Source organism: Camellia sinensis, chromosome 14, assembly GCF_055761805.1.
Source record: "Camellia sinensis isolate YWXY chromosome 14, ASM5576180v1, whole genome shotgun sequence".
Taxonomy (NCBI): domain Eukaryota; kingdom Viridiplantae; phylum Streptophyta; class Magnoliopsida; order Ericales; family Theaceae; genus Camellia; species Camellia sinensis.
This window is the reverse complement of record NC_138974.1, coordinates 128,328,820-128,352,599: the sequence shown is the minus strand read 5'-3', so window position 1 is coordinate 128,352,599 and position 23,780 is coordinate 128,328,820. Positions and strand designations below refer to the sequence as shown.

The 23,780-nt window shown below is 43.6% G+C and overlaps 2 protein-coding genes across 2 annotated transcripts; both read left to right on the top strand.

Moving 5' to 3' along the window:
- The first annotated feature begins 14,183 nt into the window (after nt 1-14,183).
- On the top strand, nt 14,184-16,910 carry LOC145807286 (uncharacterized). Its single transcript, XM_082905249.1, has 3 exons — nt 14,184-15,107; nt 15,243-16,492; nt 16,541-16,910. Exons 1-3 carry the CDS (start codon nt 14,184-14,186, stop codon nt 16,908-16,910), a joined length of 2,544 nt encoding a protein of 847 aa, XP_082761375.1.
- An 872-nt stretch (nt 16,911-17,782) lies between these two features.
- LOC145807285 (uncharacterized) lies at nt 17,783-18,226 on the top strand. Its single transcript, XM_082905248.1, has one exon. The coding sequence runs from the start codon at nt 17,783-17,785 to the stop codon at nt 18,224-18,226; it is 444 nt and encodes a 147-aa protein (XP_082761374.1).
- Nucleotides 18,227-23,780: the final 5,554 nt, after the last annotated feature.

Sequence of the window (23,780 nt, the reverse complement as noted above, 5' to 3'; positions counted from 1 at the left end):
GGTCCATAAAAGCAGCTGGTGCGTTCGTGACTCCAAAAGGCATAACTAGGAATTCATAATGGCCATACCTCGTTCTAAAAGCAGTTTTATCAATGTCTTCCGGTTTAACCTTCAGTTGATGATACCCCGATCTGAGATCAATCTTGGAGAACACTTGTGCACCCTGTAACTGATCAAATAAATCATCAATACGTGGCAATGGGTATTTATTTTTCACAGTTACCTTGTTTAATTCACGGTAATCAATGCACAGTCTTAGCGAGCCATCTTTCTTCTTTACAAACAAAACCGGTGCACCCCACGGTGAGGTACTAGGTCTAATGAACTTTTTGTCTAACAGCTCTTGCAATTGCACTTTCAGTTCAGTTGGAGCCATTCGGTAAGGAGCTTTAGACACTGGCTGTGTTCCGGGAATCACATCAACAGTAAATTCAATCTCCCTGTCAATCAAATCTCCTGGAAGATTATCTGGAAAAACATCTGGGAATTCTCTGACTATAGGAATACGGTTCACATTAGCATTATCATCAGTAGACACAGTCAATACAGAACACAGATATCCCTTACAGCCCTTTCTAATCAATTTTACAGCTTTCACAGATGAAATCAGATACGGGGGAGGTACTACTCCAACCCCATTAAACACAAATTCAAGCAAACCAGGTGGACAGAAAACAACTTGCTTGGTCACACAATCAATAGTGGCATGATATTTTTGTAACCAATCCATCCCTAATATTACATCAAAATGATCAATGTTCAATGGTAGTAAATCGATAAACAGATGCATGTCCCCAACAATGATTTCACATGCAGGGTACATATAAGCACATGTCATAGATCCCCCAACGGGTCATGATACAGCTAACAGATAGTTCATAGGTTCTAAGGGTCTATTCAATTTACGCGAAAAAGCATGCGACACATAAGAGTGCGTAGACCCCGAATCAATCAGTACATATGCATTTTGCGTACAGATAGAGAGGATACCTGACACAACGGTTTCAGTATTTTGCACGTCTCCCGGTACTAGGGCGAACACTCAGCTCTGCCTCATGGGCTCTTTCCCGGTAGCTTTGGGGTTAGGCTTTAGTGCTACGGTGGAGGCTGCTGCGCTTGGCGTAGCTTTGCTACTAACTTGCGGAGCAGAGGGGCAGTCTTTGACCATGTGACCCACCCTACCACACCTGTAACAGGCTCCAGATATTTTGTAGCAGACCCCTTTGTGCTTCTTGCCACACTCCGAACAGGGTGGTATGAAACCACTTCCCTGGCTGGGGCTAGTTGTTGACCCCGTATTCTGTTTCTTATTCAATGGGTTATGCTTGCCTTTCTTGAATTTGAAACCCTGCCTCTTACCACACCATTCCGACGTCGGTGTTTCAGTTTTCAGTGCTTTAATGTTCGACTCGGCCATCAATGCCCGGTCGAGAACACCCACAAAAGTCGGTAGTTTCAAAACATTTATTCGATCAAGTATTACAACATTAAGGCCACCCTAAAATTTTTTGGCCTTCTTGTAGTCAGTGTCCACCATGTGTGGTGCATATCTGGCAAGTTCAGTAAATTTTGTTTCATATTCCGCAACGGACATCGTGCCCTGCTTCAGCTGTTCAAATTCAGTCACTTTTCTATCCCTGACACACTGAGGGAAATACTTTTCAAAGAAGGCTCCTTTGAACTGAGCCCAAGTCATAACTGTATTTTCATTACGGATAAGCATCCACCACCTTCTAGCTTCTTCTTGTAGGGTGAAGGTGGCTAACAATACTTTGTGTGCTTCAGAGCACGGGAATACCTCAAATAGTTTCTCTGTCTCAAGAACCCACGCTTCAGCCTTCAATGGTTCGAGGCCTCCCTGAAAGGACGGCGGTTTCATTTTGCTGAATTTATGGGTGAGAGCAATAATATCCCCATCATTCACATTCACATTAGGTTCCGGCTGTACCGGAGGAGGAGGTGGTTGTTGGTTCTGTTGTTGTTCAAGTCTAGCAGTTATCAGTTCCATCATTCTTTCCATTCTTTCCATTCTTGCCTCGGTAGACGAGGATTTAGGTTCATTTGCATTGTCCATTTCACTATAATAATTATAACAGTTTTAAACATAAGCAGTCATTTGTTTAACAGTTTAACATGCTAGCATATATTCAGTCATAACATAACCGTACACTTATCATGCTCATGAAATGTCCTAATCACTTTTCTAGGACACCCTATAGCTCATTTGGACATGTGCGTGCGGTATGACTCGTGGTTAAGTATCGCTATGATACCACTCTGTCAAGACCCAAACCCGGCCCTATGGGTTTAGCACTGTAACCGGCCAATAATCCGAGATTACCGAAGGCCTGCAGAATAGTAATACAGTAAAACAGAGTACAGGGCCCGGCGGAAGCCAATACAGTAATTAAATAATGTCCATTGAGCTGTGACAGTCTGCATGCCAAAAAGATTTTTCATGCATTCATACATACAACCGTACAGTCCCGTACAGTCTATACAAAATTTACAGTCACATAGTACAGGGACCTAATCCCTTGATAACAGTACAGTAGCAGCTGACAGTCTATACAGTAAACCAAACAGTAAGACAGACGGGGGAAAACAAAACACCCCAAAGCCATCACAGTAGGCTCCGAACCTCGTAGTGAGGCACGAAGGCTGGCTTGACAAAACTGGAGTAACCCTGACGCCTCTAGCCGCGGTCTGGTGCCTGTACACCTACATATATATATGAGCAGTGAGCTAAAGCCCAGTGAATAACATAATGTGTAAAGAGGTTAAGAATGAATGTCCTTACAGTATGAAAACAGTTCATTTAAACAGTATTTCAGTAGTTCAGTCAGTACAGTCGTATGTGGTACACCCATTAGCATAACAGTACAGTAAGCAGTAGGTCTTAAAAGACCGAACAGTAGTGATGGCCATCAGTCAGTAAACAGTAGTGGTTCCAACAAGGGAACCGACAGAGAATTCTGTCTCAGTAACAGTAAACAGTAGGTGCCAAGGATGCCACAATATAGTTCAGAATATAGGACATACATTCATTCAGTTAACAGTAATCAGTTCAGAAAACAGTACAGTTCAGTTGTTCAGAAGATAATCATTTGTGAACATATCTTTACACAATCGTTACTCACAGAGTTCGGGCTACAGTATGCTAGAGTGTGCCTCTCCAGTCGCCAACCCTACACAGTTAACAAATTGAACATACTAAGCTACACAGTTGGGAAAGATAGTAACTTAACCCCTAATGTCTCGGTGTGTTCTACATCTATGCCCTCAATGAGATGCCTTAAACTAGGCCTAAGAATGCCTCGGATGGGATGAGGATGTCAAGATGTACTCAAAAAGCAGTTTCAGAATTTTCAGAAAAATAGAGTTCCGCTCGAGTGCAGGTTTCCCCGCTCGAGCAGTCATGCAACAAAGGTACACGCTCGAGCGTCAACTTTCCCGCTCGAGCATACTGTAAAAGTACTGGATGGGTGAAATCTCCACTCGACGCCCGCTCGAGCTTGAGACACAATCCTCCGCTCGAGCGCCCAATCCTCTGCTCGAGCGGACTGTAAAACAGTGCAGAGATACTGGATGCTCGGATTCTACGCTCGAGCGCCACTTTCCCCGCTCGAGCGGAAGTGCAAAATCTGGGAATTCCAGATTGCACCTCCAAGCCAAAAACCAAGTTTAAATGCATCAAAACCGATCCTCTTGGGCTGAATTTCCAGAAAACACTTGTAAGCATACAGAAGGACATGGTTCAAAGCTCAATTTTAAGAAATCAAAGCCCAAGGGTGTTTAATTCAAATCCAATTTCAAACCATTTTCAAGAACAATATGAACATGCAAACATGCACGAATTTAAATCATTTTGAAGTTCCAATTTGATGCTCTAAGGAGCCAATTGATCCAAAAACAAGTTGAAAACATGGACCATTACAAAATTATGGACATGCATGTACCATTTTACCATGAATTCAACTCAAAACTCAACAATTCAAACATGCAAGCATGAAATGAGCTCTATATCAACATGTATGAACTAAACCAAGACTTAACTCTACAATTGAAGCATGAATCATGCAAGAATCAATTCTATGACAACAGCAAGAAGATGAATGTTCTACCTTAGTCTTGTATTCAAGGTTTGGGAGCTCAAAGTAGCAATCTACACTTCAATTACCAAGCAATTCAAGATGAAATCCAAATTCTCTCACTCTCTCCCTCTCATGGTCGGCTATACACTCAAGAGAAAAGGCTGAGCAAATGTTTTGGTTATGTGTAATGAGCTCAAAGATGTATAGGTAGTGGCCACTCACCATGGCAAAATGGTAAATAAGTGCAACCTTGCATTAAGTCAATATTTAATCTAATTTAATCATACCTAAGCAGTTTTCAGATAAATATACCGTAAAATCACATAAATTATGATGATCATAAAACCTCAATCACTTCCGGATTCGGCCGCCGATAAGGCCTTCCATTAACGGTCTAAACATAAAACACAAACAGATCAAATAATCAATCCACAGATAGAATGCAAATTAACATACATACTCAGTCAATTCAGTTCTGGTTTTCAGTCAGTCGGTTTAGTACTTTAAGCAGATTATTATCAGTTCAGTTATCAGTCATAATCAGTTAAGTTTAACGGTAATCAGTGTTTATCGGTAAGCAGTGGTGAGGGTTATTACAAGTTTATTCCTTTTGAATCATGTCCAACTTCATAGTTGATCTCACCTTTTTGTTTATTCAGTGTCTCAAATGTTGCATTTCATTTTTGAGGGTTGGTGGGATTGATTTGTTTGCTAGTCTATATTCATAAATAATTTCTAATTAGCAAAGGTTGTATGACTATGAGTCTACATCTTAAATAAAAGGTAAGAATATTGTTGTTACCCAAAAGGCAATCCAAGTGGGGCTTGAATTGATTTCTGTAAATTAAAATTGATAATATCCCAATAAAAATTACAACTAGTATAGCAGATTGTTATTTAATAAAGAGTAGATGGCTAACAAAAGTCATCAAGCATAATGATGAAATATCAATGAAGTATGGCTAACAATTAATGTGGTGTATGAATAAGATGATTAGAGCCTTAACATATTATGATTTAGATAAATTAGCAATGGATTTAGCTATCACCGTAAATGGAGATTAAATGATTTAGCACAATAATAGAAAATACTATAACAGTTATAGCAATGGCAGAAATGTAAAGAAATTATGGAAGATGAGGCAAACAAATTTAAAATGATTCAATTTCAACCAAGCCTACATCCACTCCTTAGGCTTCACTTGAGATTTTTCACTATCTTTTAGCTTCATAGAGATGCTAGCAACTCTTCATAAATGGAGCAATCCTTCACAGATTTTACACAGGCTTTCCAAGTCCAGAACCTTGCACTCCTTAGGTGATTCTCAATCACTCTCAAGGAATCAAAAACACTGAGTGTACTATACTCTTACAAGATTGAAATGAAGATGTTTTTCCTTTCAAAGAAAGCTACAAGGATAATCTCTGAAAGATAGATACACAATATTCAAGCTTAAAATGTTTATCAGTAAAACCTCTCAAAAATGTATATGCTTAAGGCTAAAGTTCAGTGTATAACTTTTGAAGGAAAATGAAAACTCAGTTGAAGAACTCTTCAGAAAATCAGTGAAAAATGGAGAGCATGTGATTGATGAAAGATGAAGAATATGTTCTAGCTAGTTGTGTTGTTGTTGTATATCTCTCTATATCAGTGTCTTCTTTTCTTCATTTCCCAGGCCTCTGTATATAACAGATGTGAGTGATTTGTTTACTCTGACAGTGCCTATTCCTTTATTTCCATTGAAGAGATGGAATGGTGATGGGTTGAGATGATATACAATTCAATACTCAGAGAATCTTTGTTGCCCATGTGTATTTTGCCCGTTGAATGATGGGTGTATAATACAGAATTAATTCTTTTCTACTCTCAGCATCTATCCGATATTTTCAACTTTCTTCACAGTGGTCATCCACCTGGATGATCAAGGTGAAGATTTGTTCATGGTGGTCGTCCACTTGAATGTCCACCTGTATGTCTGGTTGAGTCCCGATCATGAAGGATGATTACCGCAGTCATTGAGCATACTGCTAGTCTGACAATCGAAGCAAAGCTGGACTAAATTGGAGCGAAATGGGAAAAATTTGGCCTAACTAGTTGACCGGTTGGTCGTCTTGTAATTTTTCAACTCCTGTTTTCTACTGCTACTTCTGTTGTGTTCTGTTGCTTCTTCTACTTTGTTCTTTGCTTGATTTGAGTTTCATTTTGACCTCGAAAATAACATAATTAAGATGAAAAGATGGATGGTATTAAATTATAAGATTTTAATCAATTTAATTCTTTCAAATAAATCAAAAACATAAATCAAAATATTTGAAGAACGTTAATCAAAAATCATTATAGTTTGAACTCCATTTTGATCTCTAACACAACCTGATAGATTTGAGATGAAGAACATTCATCAAGAATCATTATATTTGAACTCCATTTTGATCTTTAAAACAACCTGATAGATTTGAGATGGATAAATCAATTAGCATGTTTGCAATAATGATTTACTAAATTAATCATTCTAAGATGAATCAAAACATTAAATTAAACATCATCAAAATACATTATATCTAGGGGTTTTTATTGATAAATCCATTTTAGAGTTGTTGCAACCTATTACGTCCACAAAGGATTAGTATAGTCTGATTAGTCCCATGTATTTATCTTTTTATTCCATGAGATCTTTTTTCCTCATTTTTATTATTTTTAATGGACTAGTATGCCTTTATATATATTGTGTTGATATTTACATCATATTCCATCATATTTTTCGGTGAAAATTGGGGGTTCTATGGAATCGACAATACCAATAATGATAGAGGGAAAAAACAGAGATTTCTTTACCAAATTACAACCACAAACAATATTAATAACAAATGAATGTAATATTCAACAAAAATATTAACATCACCAACATGGACAAAGAGTGAAACTAGGGAGTTCATTACAAAATCAAATCCAAAAACAACAATAATAATAGGGCAATGTAAATATATACATCGGTGATTACATTATTTTATCATTGACTGAAAAACAGAGGGTGGAAAGGAATGTAAATTGTACATTTGTTTATTAATGTTATTCATATTCAATAAAAAAATCAAAATCATCAACATGGACAAAGAATGAAAATAGGGAATTCATTACAAAATCAATTCCAAAAACAACAATAATAATAGGGCAATGTAAATATATACATTGGTGATTACATTATGTTATTATTAACTGAAAAACAGAGGGCGGAAAGGAATGTAAATTGTACATTTGTTTGTTAATGTTATTCATATTCAACAAAAAAATCAAAATCATCAACATGGACAAAGAGTGAAAATAGGGAGTTCATTACAAAATCAAATCCAAAAACAACAATAGTAATAGGGCAATGTAAATATATACATTGGTGATTACATTATGTTATCATTGACTGAAAAATAGAGGTGGAATGATAGTGCTTACTTTTGCTCCTCATTGTGGGTGGGTATGGAAATCGATGGACCACACTCAGTCGACCGACGGGAAACATGGAAGAACGAACCACCCTCTTTCCAATGTAAACCTTCGTAGCGGTGAGACGAAGTGGAATAGCAGTGGCCAACAATAGTGGGCAGCAGAGGACGACGGTGGTGAGGCGATGTAAATCTAAGGTTACAGTTTGGGAGCTTTTTGGGGCCAACGATGAGTTTTTTTGGGAAATCAGTGTTTTGTGGAGTGAAGAGATGGAATAGGAATGGTTGTTTTCAGAATGGAGTATGCGCGAGAGAAATGGAGGGAGGGTAATTTGGTCTTACTACACTGAATGGGACCTAATGGAATAATAAAAAATGACTTGGGTTTTATGGTATAAAACTGTTAGGAATGAGATTTATGACAAAAGCTCCCATTATCAAATCAATTAACAACTTTTAATAATGTTAGACATATATTTTTATTAATAATTCAAGTAATTTTATTATTATATAGAAGAGCAGCTAAATTTTTTTTTTATTTTTCTCAGTTAATTCTGTTAAATAATTTTTTTTGATAAGGAGATATTTGTAATTTTTTAAATCACAAAGAACAATTCATATTTTAAGTAAATCTCAGAAGATATATTTGTTTTGGGTAATTCTATTTATACACCACAAGTTGTCTCAATACACACCATTAAAACATTAAATTTATATTATAATATTATCGTCAAATAAAATGTCTATTAAGGAAAATAATGGTGCGTATTCTATCAATCTAAAGAATTCATACATCAGAACATAAAGCACTTTTTGCACATCATTACATACAGATATATACACGATGTATTTCTTTATCATCATCCAACACTCATCATTTTTTCCATTATAATCTAACACACTACACTCATGTTATCATTCACTATCAATTAGTTCACCTTATTTTTTTCTCCATTTTACTTCTATTCCCAACTCAAAATATTATTATCTTTGAAAATTTAGTGTTTAAAAACATTAGAATCATCAATTTTGAAGATTTGCACACTATGGATGGCACTCAGATTCTTACTTTGGAACAATGCATCAATGAAAATGGTAATTTATTATTTATAAAGGCAATTTTATTTATTTATTTATTTATTTATTTGTTTTTCTCATTCGTGAAATCACTAGAATGATGATTTTGTTCATCACATGTTTGGATTAATCAGAGTTGAGCATTTACAAAATATTCAAATATTTATATGTGAACAAAATTATTTTGTTCAAATTATTAAGGTATACTAAACATTAAATGTTCACACATAAAAAACTAAATATGATAAGTCCGAACATAAAAAGTATGAAATTATTAATTTTGTTCAACATAAATATTTTGAATATATTTAATCTATTCAATTTTTTTTTTTTTTGTACAATAATAATATGTTTAGATAACCAGTGTTGAGCCAAATTTGAAGTAGAAATAGCTATGGAAGGTGAATCATTAAGCAAATAAAAAACAGATAGAAAAAACTAACCTAGGTGAGGTTTAAGGGATAAGTATCCCTTAATACCTCATCTTTCCATATTCCTTTTATGGGTTTTAATTCAGACCCGTACGGATGATCCAAACCATCTATCTCATAGGCCCTGCAATGAAGGTCATCCATGCAAAAAATTAGCTTTATCGAACAACTATAAACATGGGAACAAATTGCATTTTGTTTTGTAAAATGGATGGTTTAAATTTAATTATATTTATCATTCATCTTATAAAATAAAATTTATTTTTGTATTTATAATTTTATGATGAAGTTGATTTTTTGTATAGATGACCTTTATTGCGGAGCCTACGAGATAGATGGTTTGGTTCATCGATGTTGGTTCGGATTGAAGCCTTATAAGAAGAATATGGACAGGTCTGAAGAGATTAGGTAGGGAGGGAAGCATCGTAGATCTTTAGAGGTTAGAATCCAAGGTCTTTAATGTTGACAATTGTTTCGTCGATGTGTCATCACCACCTATATACAGTTATGGTGAAAGTGAGGGTGAATTGTGTACCGGGTGTGATTTGTATAGTGGTGTGTATTGAGATCTATTTTTTTGTGTGTTTTAGGATAAAAAAAGAAAGATTGTGGTGATTTTGAGTAGAAAATTAAAAGTTAAAAATATCAAAAGTGTGAATTAAGTAATAATGTATACTGAGACAATTTATGATATATAAATAGAATTTTTATTTGTTTTTTATCCATGGAAAATGACATTTTGCGTGACGTTTGGTTCTGAGGAAAGACATGAATTCTTCATTTTGGACACGGTGGTCAAGTACTCCTTTGTTGGGACACGTGTCTTATTGTGACAACTGACACTTCATGCATAAGCATATCATGATATTCATGCATCTTAGTTTCATGTTAAGTACTTGTTTGCTTGAACTAGAACTTGAAGGGAGTATAAGAGAAGGAGAAGTTAGGTTAGAAACCTAAACTTAGAAAATATTGCTTGTATCATGTTTAAAGTTGGGGAATGATTTAGATTGAAATTTGAGAACCATAGGATGTCCCTATGCCTTAATTGAGGAGCTTAAAGGCTTTAGTCTAATGAACTTGTTTATTCCATACTATTCGATTTTTTGCTAATTAGGATTAATTAAGTTAATCAAGGTTAGATTAAACTTGGATTAGTTAATACAAACTTTGATTAGTTAAGGTAAATAAGTAAGATTTGTTAGTAAATAATCAAGCACCACTTCACCTTTTGCCCTTGCCACACATGATAAAACCTCATACTCTTTAATGAAACAAATAAGGAGAGGGTGCTGGGGAACTCAAGAACAATCAATAGAAAGGAAGGACAGGAGAAGAAATGAGGAACAAGAAAGGAAAAGAGAGAAAATGAGAGAAAATCCAAAAGAGCTAAGGATTCAAGCCTAGAAATTTCAAAAAAATCACTATAAGGTAAGAAACTTGGCCTTCTTCCATATTCTCGTATCAAAACATAGCCAAAGATTGATTAGGAATACGTTTTAGAAGATTGAAACACAAAGAAAATAGGAAAGTTTGGAAGTTAGGCGAGAATTTGAAGAAATGGTAGAAAAATTATGTTTTCAACTAGTTTCATGTAAGATTTGAGCAAGACAAGTATTATGCTATGAACCTACACCTTTTATTTAAGATTAAGAAGCTTCAAAATCTAGTTTTGAAGGATTAAAAGCATTGAATGAGGGGAAAGATTGAAAAGATTGAGAAACTTATATTAAATTACCTATTGCTTGTTTAATCTTCAAATTCATGTAAAATCCTAAGTTTTATTTACTTCCTCATTATGTATGTGTTCATTAAGATGTTATAGATTGAGATTTGGGTTTTGAAAGCTTAGAATTTGGGTTTGGAAGCTTTAGATAGCCTAGAATAGAGCAACCAGCGAACTGCATAAACTGTTCTGTAGATCACCGCTCGAGCGGACAACATAGAAATCTGGTTAAGTCGGTAAGCCGCTCAAGCGGTAAAGGGTGTCTCAAGCACACTTTAGACATTCTCAAAATCTCTTTTTGCAGGCCTAAACTTTTATGATTGCTCATTTACCGCTCGAGTGGTGAATAGATCACTCGAGCGGATTGCCCAGTTTTGGAAACCTAAAGCTTGATTTCGTTCATTTTCCCCCTTCCCTTGGACATTTTTGGGTATGCTTAGGACCTAAACATATGAATAACTTAACTAGAAACCCACTTGAAATACGTTTAAATAGAAAAGGCGATTTAAGTCTAATTGCATATTTGGAAGTTTTCTATACTTCGATGTTTGCTATTGTTTTGTATAGGTCAAGTCTTGAAGAGAATCCTTGTCTGGCCGAGCTATTTGTGAGTAATAATTTAGTAATGTGAGAGGGGAGATTTGCGCGTTAGTACGGCTGAGCTATGATAACGCCGATCATGACGAACCGCACGCCGCCGAGCAGACTCCTCTCTTGCTCGGCCCAGCGGCCTGACTTCTACGGCCGGAGAGGTCGACCGGCCAGACATGAACCAATGCCTGGCCGAGCTATAACATGGCCGAGCGCGCAGCAGTGTTTGATGACCAAGCTAAGAGCAACCCGGGCTAGACTATGGACGCGGTTAGGGCCGGCACGCTTCTGACCGACCAGCTGAGATAAGTAGGCTTTGTGTGACCGAGAATAAAGGTAGGACGGGTGGAGGCCGGCATACCTCATAACCGGTTAGCCTAATGAACCGGTCAATATCAGCTCGGCCATGAGTATCGCCCTTTGGCCCCTTCGCAGGGGACAGTCTAGCGATGCATAGCTTGGTTGTCAGCATGTGATGGCAACTCTCCACAAGTGATAGGCCGGTCGTGGTATTCTGGTCAAGTGTGCCTCCTGGGCCAATGGCGTGAGGGATAGAGGAAATCTGCTCCAAGCATGCGCCAATACCGTTGGACAATTCTGTGTGTACTGGTGGGAGGACTAAGCCTTTACACGTGTAAGGTGGTGAGAGGCGAGCACTGCCACCTGTCCTGGGAAGGACAGCAGAGGTAGTGTGCACATAATCTTAAGGCTGCATGGCCAGCCTTGAAATATGGAGGAGAACGAATGTTAGAGGTATGCAATTTTCTTTCCCAAAGATAATACTCTCTCTCTATCAGTCTTCTTCTTCCTCAAGTGGACTGACTTGATCGTCGGAGGGTCTATCCGGCACACCACCGCCGGACAGCTCACCGTCTCTGTGTTGCCAGGTAGACGCCGTCAAGAGAAGCTTGGAGTACAAGGAGTACGGAAAGCAGAGGATATTTCGCCCCCGTACAATTGGCGCTGTCTGTGGGAAATCTTTGATACTCAACCCTTGTTCTTTGAGCTTCTTCAACCATTTCCATGGCCAACAACGACGAAGCCCCACTGTCCGTCGTCGATGGCGTCACACCTGAGTACGTCCGCTTGAGAGAAGGTCCTCCGAATGTTCCAGCCATGGCGGGCCTAGAGACTCCTTCGCGAGGTGCGCGAGACAAATGCGGGAGGAGTACTGATCGCTTGCAGAGTCTGGAGAGCCGCTGACGCCGGAGGGACTCCCATGTGCAGTGCTTGGAGCACAAACTCAAGGACCAAGACGCCCTCATTCGCAAGATGGCGGCGGAGATGGAGCTGCTGAAACGCTAGATTAAAGGGAAGGGTGTTGCTGGAGAGGGCAACCTCAGTGAGCGCACCCCGTCCCCTCGTAGTAGCAGTCGCCGCCAGGGGAGGACTCACTCTCTCTCCATCACCAGGAACTATGGGGTTAGAGATTCTGACCAAAAAGGGCAGGACCCTCTCTCGCGACAGCACCTACCGCTGCTCATGCCCGACGCCGACGTCGGGATCTTCTTTCTTCGCACGTTCCAGGGACTTAAGGGATGTATTGGAGGAGAGGGCACACCGTCGAGAGGCTCGGAGAGTGCCGGCATTGTAGAGGTTAAGCGCTCCAGTTCGTTGTAGTGAGGAAATGGCGATGCCAGCCCCCAAAGTGATAGCCCCTGAGCTGGTGGACAAAGAGCTAGCGCGACTTACAACCACGCCACTGTCCCCAGAGATTGAGAGTACGCCACTCCCCGCCGGATTCCACCAGCCAAAGTTCACTTTGTACGACGGCAAGACGGATCCGTACATGCATGTGAGCCATTACCAACAAGTGATGGTTGGACACCGGTGCAACGACGCCTTAATGTGCCTCATATTCCCAGCAAGCTTGGGAGAGTTGGGTTTGAAATGGTTCGAAAGGCTCCCGGAGGGGAGTATTGAGGGGTGGCAGCAACTAGCGGAAGCCTTCGTCACCAGATTCAAAACCAACACACGAACGCCGAAGGAGGTCGACCATCTCCTGGGTGTCAAGATGGAGTCTGGATGTTCGTTGAAGGCATACAATGCGAAATACTGGGAAACTTACAATGAGATCCTCGACTGCCCCACCAATTTGGCGATCACTCAATACAAACGTGGTCTCCCAGTCGGACATAGGCTGCAAGATTCACTCACGATGCATCAACCCACAACCATGGAGTCATTGATGCAGCGGATCAATGAGAACATTCGTGTGGAGGATGATGCCGCCTCCGCGACCGAGAAGACTAATCCGCTCGCGGCGGACAGAAGGGTGGCAGGGAAAGTTCACTCGGTTGGGCAGGAGGATAACCGCCCAAACAACCGGTCAAAAGATCAGCGCCATGGCTCAAACCATGATGACAGAAACAAGGGTCGCCGAAACGAACGGGCTGACACTCCTCGTGATGCAGCGGAGGATGCCAAAAGAAAATTAAAGGCATGGACTGGAATCACCACGGTATTTAAAATCCCATCTACCGCATTTTGAGCGAGATTCGAGGTGAACCCTTCGTCCGTTGGCCGGCCAAGTTGGGGAGTGTGCAGAGGGGCTTCAATTCAAAATATCGCTGCACCTTTCATGAAGAGCGGGGGCATCGAACAGAGGACTGCTTGCCGCTCAAACAACACTTAGAGGAGTTGGTGGCGGCGGGGCATCTTGACCAATACATAGATGGGGGCGTCAAGGCCACGCCAGCAGACCAAGCCGAGCCAAACGGCCTAGCCGCCCTAAAAGCGCCCCCGCAAGGTGTAATCAACGTCATCCACGACATCATTGAACCGGCCAGGGTCTGCAAGCTGAGAGGGATGATCAACAAGGCCGAGCACATGAGGGAAGTGCTCTCTGTTCAGCCCGCTGTGAAGAAGGGAAAGACCGAAGAGAGGGACATCCTCTCATTCTCGACCAAAGACTTGGAAAGAGTTCAGATGTCGCACAATGATGCTTTAGTAGTCACTCTTCGCGTCAAAGACTTTGACATCAAGAGAATCTTGATCGACCAGGGGAGTTCGGTAGAAATTATGTATTATGATGCATTTAAACAAATGAAGTTGGAAGACAAGGACTTGGCCCCCGCAACGTCCCCTTTGGTCGGTTTCAACTCACAGCCAGAATGGCCAATCGGGAAGATTATTTTGCCGGTCAAAGCGGGATCGGTCGTAAAGCAAGTAGAGTTTTGGGTGCTCAAAGTTCCATCGACTTACAACTTGATCTTAGGCAGGGGTTGGCTGCACACCATGCAAGCAGTTGCTTCGACCTTCAACCAAGTCATGCGCTTTCCGGCACCAAGCGGTCAAATAGAGGAAGTTTGGGGGGACCAGGTGATGGCGAAACAATGCTTAATTGCGGTAAATGGCAGCCGAGCGACCAAAGGGTTCGTCCAAATAATTGAGGGGCCCGAGGGTAAAAAGGTCCTTGAAGACGTAGGGAGAAAGGCCAAGGAAAAATCGGTCGAAGATTTGGTGGAAGTGCGCAATGACGAGAACGATCCAACTAAATTCTTCCTCTTGGGATCATCCTTGTCTAGTGCCGAGCGGATGGATTACGTCAACTTCTTGGTTTCCAATTTGGAGGCCTTTGCTTGGACGCCTTACGACATGCCTGGCATCGACCCGAGCTTCATTTGTCATCAGTTGAATGTCTTCCCCAATGCACGACCAGTCATTCAAAGGACGCGCCGCTCAGCCTTGCACCATGCTAAAGTGGTGGTAGAAGAAGTGAAGAATTTGTTGGAAGCTGGGGCCATAGAGGAGGTGCAATACCCTCGGTGGATATCCAACATGGTGGTTGTTCCGAAGAAGAACGACAAGTGGCGAGTCTGCGTTGACTACAAGACCGTCAACCGAGCTTGCCCCAAAGATAGCTTTCCCCTCCCACGAATTGACCAGCTGGTGGACTTAACAGCTGGCCATCAGAGGTTTAGCTTCTTGGACACATATCGCGGCTACCACCAGATAGCCATGTATAAACCGGATAGAGAGATCTCGTCGTTCACAACCCCCAGAGGCTTATATTGCTACAAAGTCATGCCGTTCGGACTAAAGAACGCCGAGGCCACCTTTCAACGGATGATAACAAAAATGTTCGCTCCTCTCTTGGGCCGAACAATGGAGGCCTATATCGACGATATGGTGGTGAAGAGTAAGGAGAAGTCTCAACACCTCGCCGACCTTGCAGAGATGTTCGCCATACTTAAGCTCCACAAGCTTCGTTTGAATGCCACCAAGTGCGCCTTCGGAGTTGGCACCGGAAAGTTTCTGGGTTTTTTGGTCACAAACCGAGGAATCGAAGCTGACCCATCCCAAATCAAGGCAATACAAGAGCTGGAGCGCCTAAACTCCACAAATGATGTGCAACATCTTGCCGGGATGGCAGCCGCGCTGAACAGATTTATCAGCCGGTCTTCGGATCATTGCGGGCCCTTCTTTAAGACCTTGAAGTCCAAGTTCTTCTGGGATGACGAGTGCGACCGTGCACTAGCAGACTTGAAAGCATATCTCTCCTCAGCCCCTATTTTGGTCACGCCTCAGCCGGGCGAAGAGTTGTACCTCTACTTGGCTGTCTCTCAACACGCGGTCAGTGCGGTATTGGTCTGTGCTGAAGGCATCCAGCACCTACCGATCTTCTATGTAAGAAAGACTCTGCTCCCAGCCGAAACGAGATATCTTCCCTTGGAAAAATTGGCGCTGGCCCTAATGATGGCATCAAGAAAGCTGGCACACTATTTTCATGCCCATACAATAGTTGTGTTAACTGAGTTCCTGCTCAAGGTGCTTTTTGAAAAGGCAGACTTCACTGGGAGAATTTTGAAATGCGCCATGGAATTAGGACAATATGACATCAAGTTCCGACCGCGCACCGCAATCAAGGCTCAAGCACTTGCTGACTTTGTGGCGGAATTTGCCCCTGGGATGTATCCAGTATGCTCGATTGATTTGGTTGATGCGGATTTAGCACAACCCATGGTTCTGGCAACGAAAACAAGTGTTGGTTCGCAAGTGGGAAAAGGGACGAGCACGACCGAACTAACAAAGTTCGGCGATGATGAACCCAACCAAGACAAGGAAAGAGACCATAATGAACCGATCAGAGACTTGGAATTGAGAAGCTCCCAGAACCCCTCTGATTGCTGGAAGCTGTTTATTGGCGAGATGTGAAAGCTCTTCGTTGATGGGATATCCAACAGACATGGGGCCGGGCTGGGCATTGTGCTGAACTCACCGGACGGGCTGGTCATCGAGCAGGCAATTACACTCGGCTTCCCAGCATCCAACAATGAGGCTGAGTATGAAGCTCTCCTTGCCGGGCTAAGAAGCGCACTAAGAATGAAAGCGTCGGCCCTGATGGTGTTCAGCGATTCCAAACTGGTGGTCAATCAAGTCTCAGGGGAGTATGAGGCCAGGGATGAAAGAATGGCCAAGTATCAGGCGCTGGTCCGTGCAGAGATCAAAAAGTTCGATGCCATAAGGGTAGAGCAGATCAATCGCGAAGGAAACAACACGCCTGATGAGTTGGTCGGACTCGCTTCTACTCAGACATTTTTCCCAACCCCTTGATGATAGAATTTTAACCTCGGCCAAGTATAGAAGAACCGGAAGTGGCCGAGGTACTTTGCACCGACTTGGGCCCTTCTTGGATGGATCATAACATCGCCTTCCTGAAAGATGGAATTCTACCGAAAGAAAAGAAGGCGACACATAAGATCCGGGCAAAGTCAGAGCGGTTTTGGCTCTCCCCGTCCGGGGCCTTGTACAAGAAATCTTTCACCGGGCCGTATTTGAAATGTGTCCACCCCACCAAGGTGGAGGCTTTCCTCTATGAGATACACGAGGGCATCTGTGGCAGCTATATTGGGGGCAGATCCTTGGCTTACCGAGCAATTTCTCAGGGTTATTGGTGGCCGTGCATGCAGGCAGATGCGCAAAAATATGTTTGCAGGTGCGAGAAGTGTCAGAAGTTCGCCCACCAGATCCACCAGCCGGCTAGAGATTTGCTCCCTCTCATAAGTCCTTGGACGTTCGCGCTTTGGGGGTTGGATATTGTTGGGCCACTCCCAGCTGCACCGGGCAATCGCAAGTTCTTCATCGCCGCCACCGACTATTTGACCAAGTGGGTTGAGGCCGAGCCACTAGCGACCATAAAGGAAAAGGACGTGAAGAAGTTTGTATGGCAAAACATCATCACCCGTTTCGGTATACCCAAGGCCCTCATCTCGGATAATGGAACTCAATTTGATGGTAAACTCTTTCGCGGATTTTGCGAAGAGTTGAAGATCGAGTTCTACAATTCGACGCCGGCCTATCCTCAGTCAAATGGTCAAGCAGAGGCCTCAAACAAGACCATCCTGGGCGGGCTGAAGAAGCAGCTTGAGAAGGCTAAGGGCAAGTGGGCTGAAGAACTCCCTAATGTGCTCTGGGCATACCGCACTATGCCAAGGCGGTCAACCGGGGAAACACCATTTGCTTTGGCCTATGGCATGGAGGCCGTCATCCTGTTGGAAATTGGCATGCCAACTATCCGCTCTGAAAGTTTCCAGCCAGATCTGAATAATGAAGCGGTGGCATTGGAGTTGGACCTTGCTGAAGAAACAAGGGAGCAAGCATTGATCCACATAGCGGCCTATCAACAAGAACTCTCCAAAAAATACAATAAGGCTGTGCACCCCAGGTTGTTCAAGATTGGGGACTGGGTATTAAGAAGGGTGCTTGGCAACACAGTGGTCCCTGGCGAAGGAAAGCTCGGTGCAAATTGGGAAGGACCATACAAGGTGATTGGTCTTGCTGGTAAAGGGGCATACCATCTGGAAGATTTAGATGGCAAGGCTGTCCCCAGACCATGGAATACGACCAACCTCAAGGTCTTTTACTTTTAAAATGTAATTTTCTTGTGTTGTTTAGCTTTTCTAGACCTTTAGCCTTTTGGCACTTAATGTAAAAGATAGTAATGCTTTTGTAATGAAAAATAACCCTCTTGTTGTTTGGTATTACATCTTTGTACAATGAATTCGCAAGGACGCAAGGCAATTATGGATGCCAGGGGCAAAGAGACCAACCTGAATGGGATCAGACTGATTTCCGCTCGCCGGAATGGAAGCAGACCGCACAAACAGTTGGTGCATTGTCCAATGATATAATTGGCGTATGGACCAATTCGCATTAGGGCCAAGCTGGTTTTGCTCGCCCGGTTGAAATGTTGGCGTCATGACCAACTTAACTGAAACATTGGTGTCTTGCCCAATGCAAGGGTCGAGCTGATGTTGCTCGGCCCGGTTGGCATATTGGTGTCTTGTCCAATATGGAAAACGAGCGGAGTTTGCTCGGCAGGATTCGCAATGTTGGAGTTTTGTCCAACCGATAAAAAGCTGAGCTGATTTTGCTCGGAAAAGAAATGTTGGCAATCTACCCAACTGAAAGGGCGAGCAGGTTTTTGCTCGGTCACATTAAAGTACTGGAATTTTATGAAGTTTGAAAACCCCTTAAGGCCGAGCTAATTTTGCTCGGTTGCGTTCATGAGCCCTTAATTTCGAGCCGAGCATATTTCGCTCGGCATTTTTAAAGGTGCATTTGAAATTCCAAAGGAGCCGAGCTGCTAGTTGGAATTTGAACGCGTTTATGGAAATTTTTCACGTCGAAGCCAAAAAGCAATAGAAGTTAAACGGGCAAAAAGTTCAAATTTCATTGATTAACGAAATTGCGTTACAATTGTGGGGCCTAGCCCGGTTACATTAAACAAAAAAAAGAAGAAGACAAGAGATGAAAATAAAGCAAGAAATAGGAGGCATTTCAGTCCAGCTCCAGATCAACCGTCTGCTCGGCGACCTCCAGAGTCCGCTCGGCCACCTCCGGGATATGCTCGGGCAGGCCTTCTTCCAACCCATCATCCGCGCCCTCCACCACGACAACATCCCGATCGGCTACTTGATCTTCAGCATCCTGAGACACTTCAGGAGAAGTTTGCTCGGTTTGTTGCGCGGTGGCGGCTTCTTCCGCATCTTCCTTTTTGGCCTCTTCTATGAGCCTCCTCTTCGCGGCGCTCGCATAGGCCTGCATATAGTGCGGTATGAAGGCCGCAGGCGGATGTAGGAACATGTCAGCATCCTGACCAAGGCCAACTTTCTCCACTACGGCTTTCCAACCGCACTGGAAAAAGATGTCCTTGGTCGCCTGCACCTGCCGTTCATACGTTCTTTCGCCTTGAGCATAGCCCTTGTCTTCGGCGTTGCTAACCGCTTTATCTTTCTCCTCTTTGTGGGCATCGCGCAGCTTCCTCAGCTCGGCAAGATACCAGGCTTTGGTCAACTTCACGGCCTGCTGTTTGTCCGCTTCAGCTCGGTCGACCTTTTGGCTCAGGTTATCTCGTTCGGCCTCAACCGCTTCCTGCGCGGCCTTAAGCTTCGCTATCTCGGCCTGTTGGGCCTTGTTCTCAACTATTGCATCCCGCAGGCTCTGCCGCACTTTGATTATTCGGTCGTGGGCCAAATAGTTCTTTTGCGCGGCCTGAAAACAAGCGAGAGATCGTGAGTATTCAAGAAACCGAGCAAAAACCGAGCAAATAGTTTGACGCAAAGAATGGAGAACTTACCAGCACTATGGATTTTGCCGCCGAGTGGAGGACCTTGAGGTCGGAGAGCTCGTCGGTTTTTTCATATCAGCGGGCAAGATCAATCCCTTGGTCAAATTGAAACCAAGCGAGTAGTCCTTGTCCGCGTAGACAGAGTCTTCAGCAGAAACTGCTCGGCCCTGGTATTTGAACTCGGGCGCCCAGACTGGGGGGGTGGCTGGGCCCTTGGATTTGCCGATCTGTGGTTGCTCGGTCTGGTCCTCGAGCTCGGTGGAGACGCGATCGGTAGAGTCTTCATCCGCCAGACGCGGCCCAGTTTTCTCATTCCTCGGCCGCTTCTTGGACCGACTAGCCGGTTGCTCGCTGGCAAGTGCCAGTACTGCCCCTTCTTGTTGCCCGGAGAGTGTAGAGGATGTCCCCCCGGTTGCCTCTGGTTTTTGGGACTCGTCTTCTTCCCTGGTGATCATGGACTTGATGGCCCTGATTTTCGCCATTTCTTGCTTAGCGGTGAGTGGAATAAGCCTGATCGGTGGTAGGTTTGGATCCGGTTCTGGGGTTGGCGCACGCAGAAAATTGGTAACCCGGCTCTTGCGCGGCGCGGTGTAGTGGTAGCTCTGTTCGAAGCCGAGCAGTTTCGCAGCCTCCCTCTTCTCAGCAGGATGGCACAACAGGGCTCTGATGGCCTCTTGGTTGGCCTGGTAGTAGTTTGCTGCTAGGTGTTTATCTGCAAAAAGAAGACAAGTGTTAGATTGGCATGGAAAGTAATTGATGCATAAAGAAAATAGCGTAGTTAGCCGAGCGACTCACCGGCATTGCCAAAATCCTTTCTAATATACCATCCCGGTATGGGTGCCTCGGTGTCCTCATAGCGACCGGACACCCACAAGAAGTCGTCGTCGTTGGTCTCCTTGTCCGGGTTGCCCTCTACTAGCTTTGCTTGGCCCTTCTTGACTTTGAGGTACCAGCAAAGACCACTCTTATTTCTACTTAGACTATACTGATGGAAAATTTCGGCCAGACCGAGATTGAGACCGAGCCTCCGGTTCAGCTCGGCGACCCCGTTTATTATTTTGTAAGTGTTATTTGAAACTTGGGTCGGGCAAAGCCTTGTCTGCCTCAAAAATTCACAGATCAAGGGTTGAACCGGGAAGCGGAGCCCTCCCTCTACTATTGATACGACGGTGAAGGGGCACCGGTCTAGATCCCCCAAAGGGGTGTCTCCCTTTTTGGCGAGCTCTAAGACGACGTCATCTGGGATGTTGTACTCCCTACGAAACTCGGTCATCACACCGGGCGAGCTCACCATGAATCGGTACTTGCCCATCTATCTCGGTTTTATTTGGTAAACTAACTGGTATCTCAGACGAAAATGTTGGTGTGTTTGCTCGGACTTTGAGCTCCACCAATTATAGTGCTGGACTGGCTTGGTCGGTCCTATTTGTTCTGCATGTTAAAAAATAATTCCAAGGGTTAGCACAGCACAAATTACACGGCCCCTATGGGAATTGGCTCAGTGAAGGGATTATTAGTGTTTGGCCGGTTCGACCCCTACCTCGCCAAGGCTACTTGGTCGATTTCCTAGTTCGGTTCCAACTCTCCATTTCTGGCTCGGTCAAGGTCCAAGAAGGAGATCCTATAGCTCGGTCGGGTCTTATTTGACGAACTAACTGAGCCTTTAGCCCGGTCAAGGCCCAAGTAACGACCTCAAGTTTTCGCCCCGTTCAGTTCTATTACCAGTCTAATTGGTGGTTCGGCTCGGCCATAGCCTTTACGAGAAGCCACCAACCAGTTTTTTCCTCAGCCGTAGTACCATTTGTGGATCTAAATGAGTGTTTAGCTCGGTTCTACCCATATTCAAACTGTTCATCCCAGAAATAGGACGAACTCGTTCGAACCCAGGAGAAGCAAGGGGCACGAAAGCCCCATCCATTCCTACTGTTTTTGTTCGCCCTAGGGTGTGCAAGATCTAAGCAAGGGAAAGCAACTCTAATGGCCCCAAGCATAAACATGAAGAATACAAGCACAAAAAAGTGGAAAACTTGTGGAACTCGAGTACGAGAGTTTGACGGAAGGGTAGGAGGACTTACCAAATACTAGATGCAAGAACAGGGCCTCTTGAACTTGGTTGTGACCTCACAAGAAACAAAAAATAGGAACGGAAGCAGGTGAGATGCAGCGGCAGTGAGGGCAATTTCTCAGAAATATGGAAGCTAGGGTTTAGGGTTTGTGTGGAAGAGAAGGTGAAAAGTGATGGGTTTTAGGCCCTTCGTTGGAATACAAAAGAGAGGGGAAGGAACCCAAACGGCTGCGCCGTTTGAATTCTGCGCTTGCAGAACAGCTGGCTGCACGACCCAATGGCGTGAAGCCACGTGGCACTGGAAACGCAGCTGTCAGTACGGCTGTATGACCTTTGATGGGACTGCGGAGGAAATGGCCGACCAAATGGGACAGCTCGGCGACAGGTATGCCCCCAACCGTGCTCAGCTTGGTAATGGCGCAACTAATCCGTTAGCTCAGTCACGATGGTAACCCCAATCATGACTAGGTCAGATGGGGCTAAGGGGCAATTGAGAGGGGAGATTTGTGCGTTAGTACGGCTGAGCTACGATAACGCCGATCATGACGAACCGCACGCCGCCGAGCAGACTCCTCTCTTGCTCGGCCCAGCGACCTGACTTCTACAGCCGAAGAGGTCGACCGGCCAGACATGAACCAATGCCTGGCCGAGCTATAACGCGGCCGAGCGCGCAGCAGTGTCTGATGACCAAGCTAAGAGCAACCCGAGCTAGACTATGGACGCGGTTAGGGCCGGCACGCTTCTGATCGACCAGCCGAGATAAGTGAGCTTCGTGTGACCGAGAATAAAGGTAAGACGGGTGGAGACCGGCATACCTCATAACCGGTTAGCCTAATGAACTGGTTAATATCAGCTCGGCCATGAGTATCGCCCTTTGGCCCCTTCGCAGGGGACAGTCCGGCGATGCATAGCTCGGTTGTCAGCATGTGATGGCAACTCTCCACAAGTGATAGGCCAGTCGTGGTATTCTGGTCAAGTGTGCCTCCTGGGCCAATGGCGTGAGGGATAAAGGAAATCTTCTCCAAGCATGCGCCAATACCGTTGGACAGTTCTGTGTGTACTAGTGGGAGGACTAAGCCTTTACACGTGTAAGGTGGTGAGAGGCGAGCACTGCCACCTGTCCTGGGAAGGACAGCAGAGGTAGTACGCGCATAATCTTGAGGCTGCATGGCCAGCCTTGAAATATGGAGGAGGACGAACGTTAGAGGTATGCAATTTTCTTCCCCAAAGATAATACTCTCTCTCTATCAGCCTTCTTCTTCCTCAAGTGGACTGACTTGATTGTTGGAGGGTCTATCCGGCACACCACCGCCGGGCAGCTCACCGTCTCTATGTTGCCAGGTAGACATCGTCAAGAGAAGCTTGGAGTACAAGGAGTACAGAAAGTAGAGGATATTTCGCCCCCGTACATAATGCTATGTTTGACAAATTATGTTTCCACTGCAAATCTTGACTATGTTTACAAACTTGACATGTTTTACTATGAATGAACGTTCTATATTTTTATATCATGTACTTTAATGGCATTTATGGATCATGTCCACAATTGGGGGAATATCCAATCATGTATCATGGCTGAGCTCATCTTGTTACATTTAGCCGGTACCCGGGTTGGCTAAGCACCTTGTCATCCTTGGATTGATCATCAATATTATATGCTTTGCTCACAAGCCAAGCTATGTTTTGTCTTGTTAAACATATACGTTATTTTGAAAGAATGTTTAAAAGTTTACAATGTTCATTCATTTATCGCCTTACTTTATTACTATTCACTGGGCTATAGCTCACC

Excerpts from the sequence above, each read along its gene's own strand:
- LOC145807286 (XM_082905249.1), top strand. The coding sequence starts at position 14,184 with ATGAGGGAAGTGCTCTCTGTTCAGCCCGCTGTGAAGAAGGGAAAGACC. Across the intron at positions 15,108-15,242 it reads AAGCTGGGGCCATAGAGGAG|CTGGTGGACTTAACAGCTGG; the intron begins GTGCAATACCCT and ends CGAATTGACCAG. Across the intron at positions 16,493-16,540 it reads CCCTCTGATTGCTGGAAGCT|ACATGGGGCCGGGCTGGGCA; the intron begins GTTTATTGGCGA and ends GATATCCAACAG.
- LOC145807285 (XM_082905248.1), top strand. The coding sequence starts at position 17,783 with ATGCCAAGGCGGTCAACCGGGGAAACACCATTTGCTTTGGCCTATGGC.